The sequence below is a fragment of the Perkinsus marinus genome (genome assembly GCF_000006405.1).
Source record: "Perkinsus marinus ATCC 50983 genomic scaffold scf_1104296951606, whole genome shotgun sequence".
Taxonomy (NCBI): domain Eukaryota; phylum Perkinsozoa; order Perkinsida; family Perkinsidae; genus Perkinsus; species Perkinsus marinus.
In genome coordinates this window covers 1-1061 of record NW_003209211.1, presented here as the reverse complement: position 1 = coordinate 1061, position 1061 = coordinate 1, and the positions used below count along the sequence as shown (strand labels likewise).

General features: G+C 48.8%; 1 protein-coding gene across 1 annotated transcript; it reads right to left on the bottom strand.

Moving 5' to 3' along the window:
* Positions 1-126: 126 nt before the first annotated feature.
* Positions 127-897, bottom strand: Pmar_PMAR017569 (hypothetical protein; the record flags this gene model as incomplete). Its single annotated transcript, XM_002777494.1, has 1 exon — positions 127-897. A coding segment is annotated over one exon (771 nt), but the record flags the coding sequence as incomplete, so codon positions are not given.
* Between the last annotated feature and the right edge of the window lie 164 nt (positions 898-1061).

Genomic DNA, 1061 nt, shown 5'->3' with positions numbered 1-1061 from the left:
ATAATTGAGCAGGATGTAGAGCTGTTGGAACCTTTCGTGGATGAAGCCTGGATCTCCAACCAGTTGAGCGTTCTTGTTGAAGAAGTCGTCGATAGTTTGATTATAGTTGAGTCCGAAAGATGACACCCAGGAGATCCAATCATCGGTCATATGGCGAACAATAGGGAAGCAAATCTCGTCGGCATTTGGTACAATATACCATTGCAATGCGAAGGTTGAAACGACAAAGCCACCACCATTGGTAGAGACATCAAATAGTATTCGAGTCACATCGTTCTCCCGAGCGAAGTCTTGAACTTCGGAAAAGTTTTCGTACAGAACGACCGGCAGTGAAAAAGTGCCACCACCGGGAACGAAGTCCGGTACGCTCACCACCACAGTGTCGTCCAGTAATGAATATTGGTAGCCGGTTCCAGAGATCCACCTCGCTTCCCCTTCCGAAGTTTTCGACGAGAAGAGAGCAGCATTACCATCATCATACACATTACGACTACTATCCGCTCGAGCCACAATGTCGTCCAAGCCAGCATAACCGTAGTCTTGATTCGACGACCCATCAGCAAAGTTCCATAGAGTGCTGGCATTCTTCTGGTAAAACTCGGTCTCGAACGCCACCGTTTTTTCGAATAGTGGATTCCTATTGGTTAGGGCATTGTAGAAGCGCGCGGTAATGGCGTCATCTCCCACGTACTTGGTATAGTCGCTCAACCGCCCGAGCCAGTTTATCTCCTCGGTGGATCCGTCATCGAATGTGACACTCAGTGGTCCTGTTGGTGGCTGGAATTGTAGCAAATTCCTGTCGACGACAGACTTAACGAAGAAATGGTTATTGAGTCTCTGGAGAAGACCCTGGTAGATCCCCAAGTAAGGTCCACTCTCGGATACCGCATCCTGCATCCATTGGAGGACAGGCTTGCCGTCAACTTCAACAATGACATCACCTTCCTTATGGGCAGTTACAGGTTTACCATAGACGGCAGGTAATACATCTCGTTGAGATTCGGGAAGCCGAGAGTTACGACCTGGCTCCGTCACGCATACGCGAATCGAAGCGAATTGGA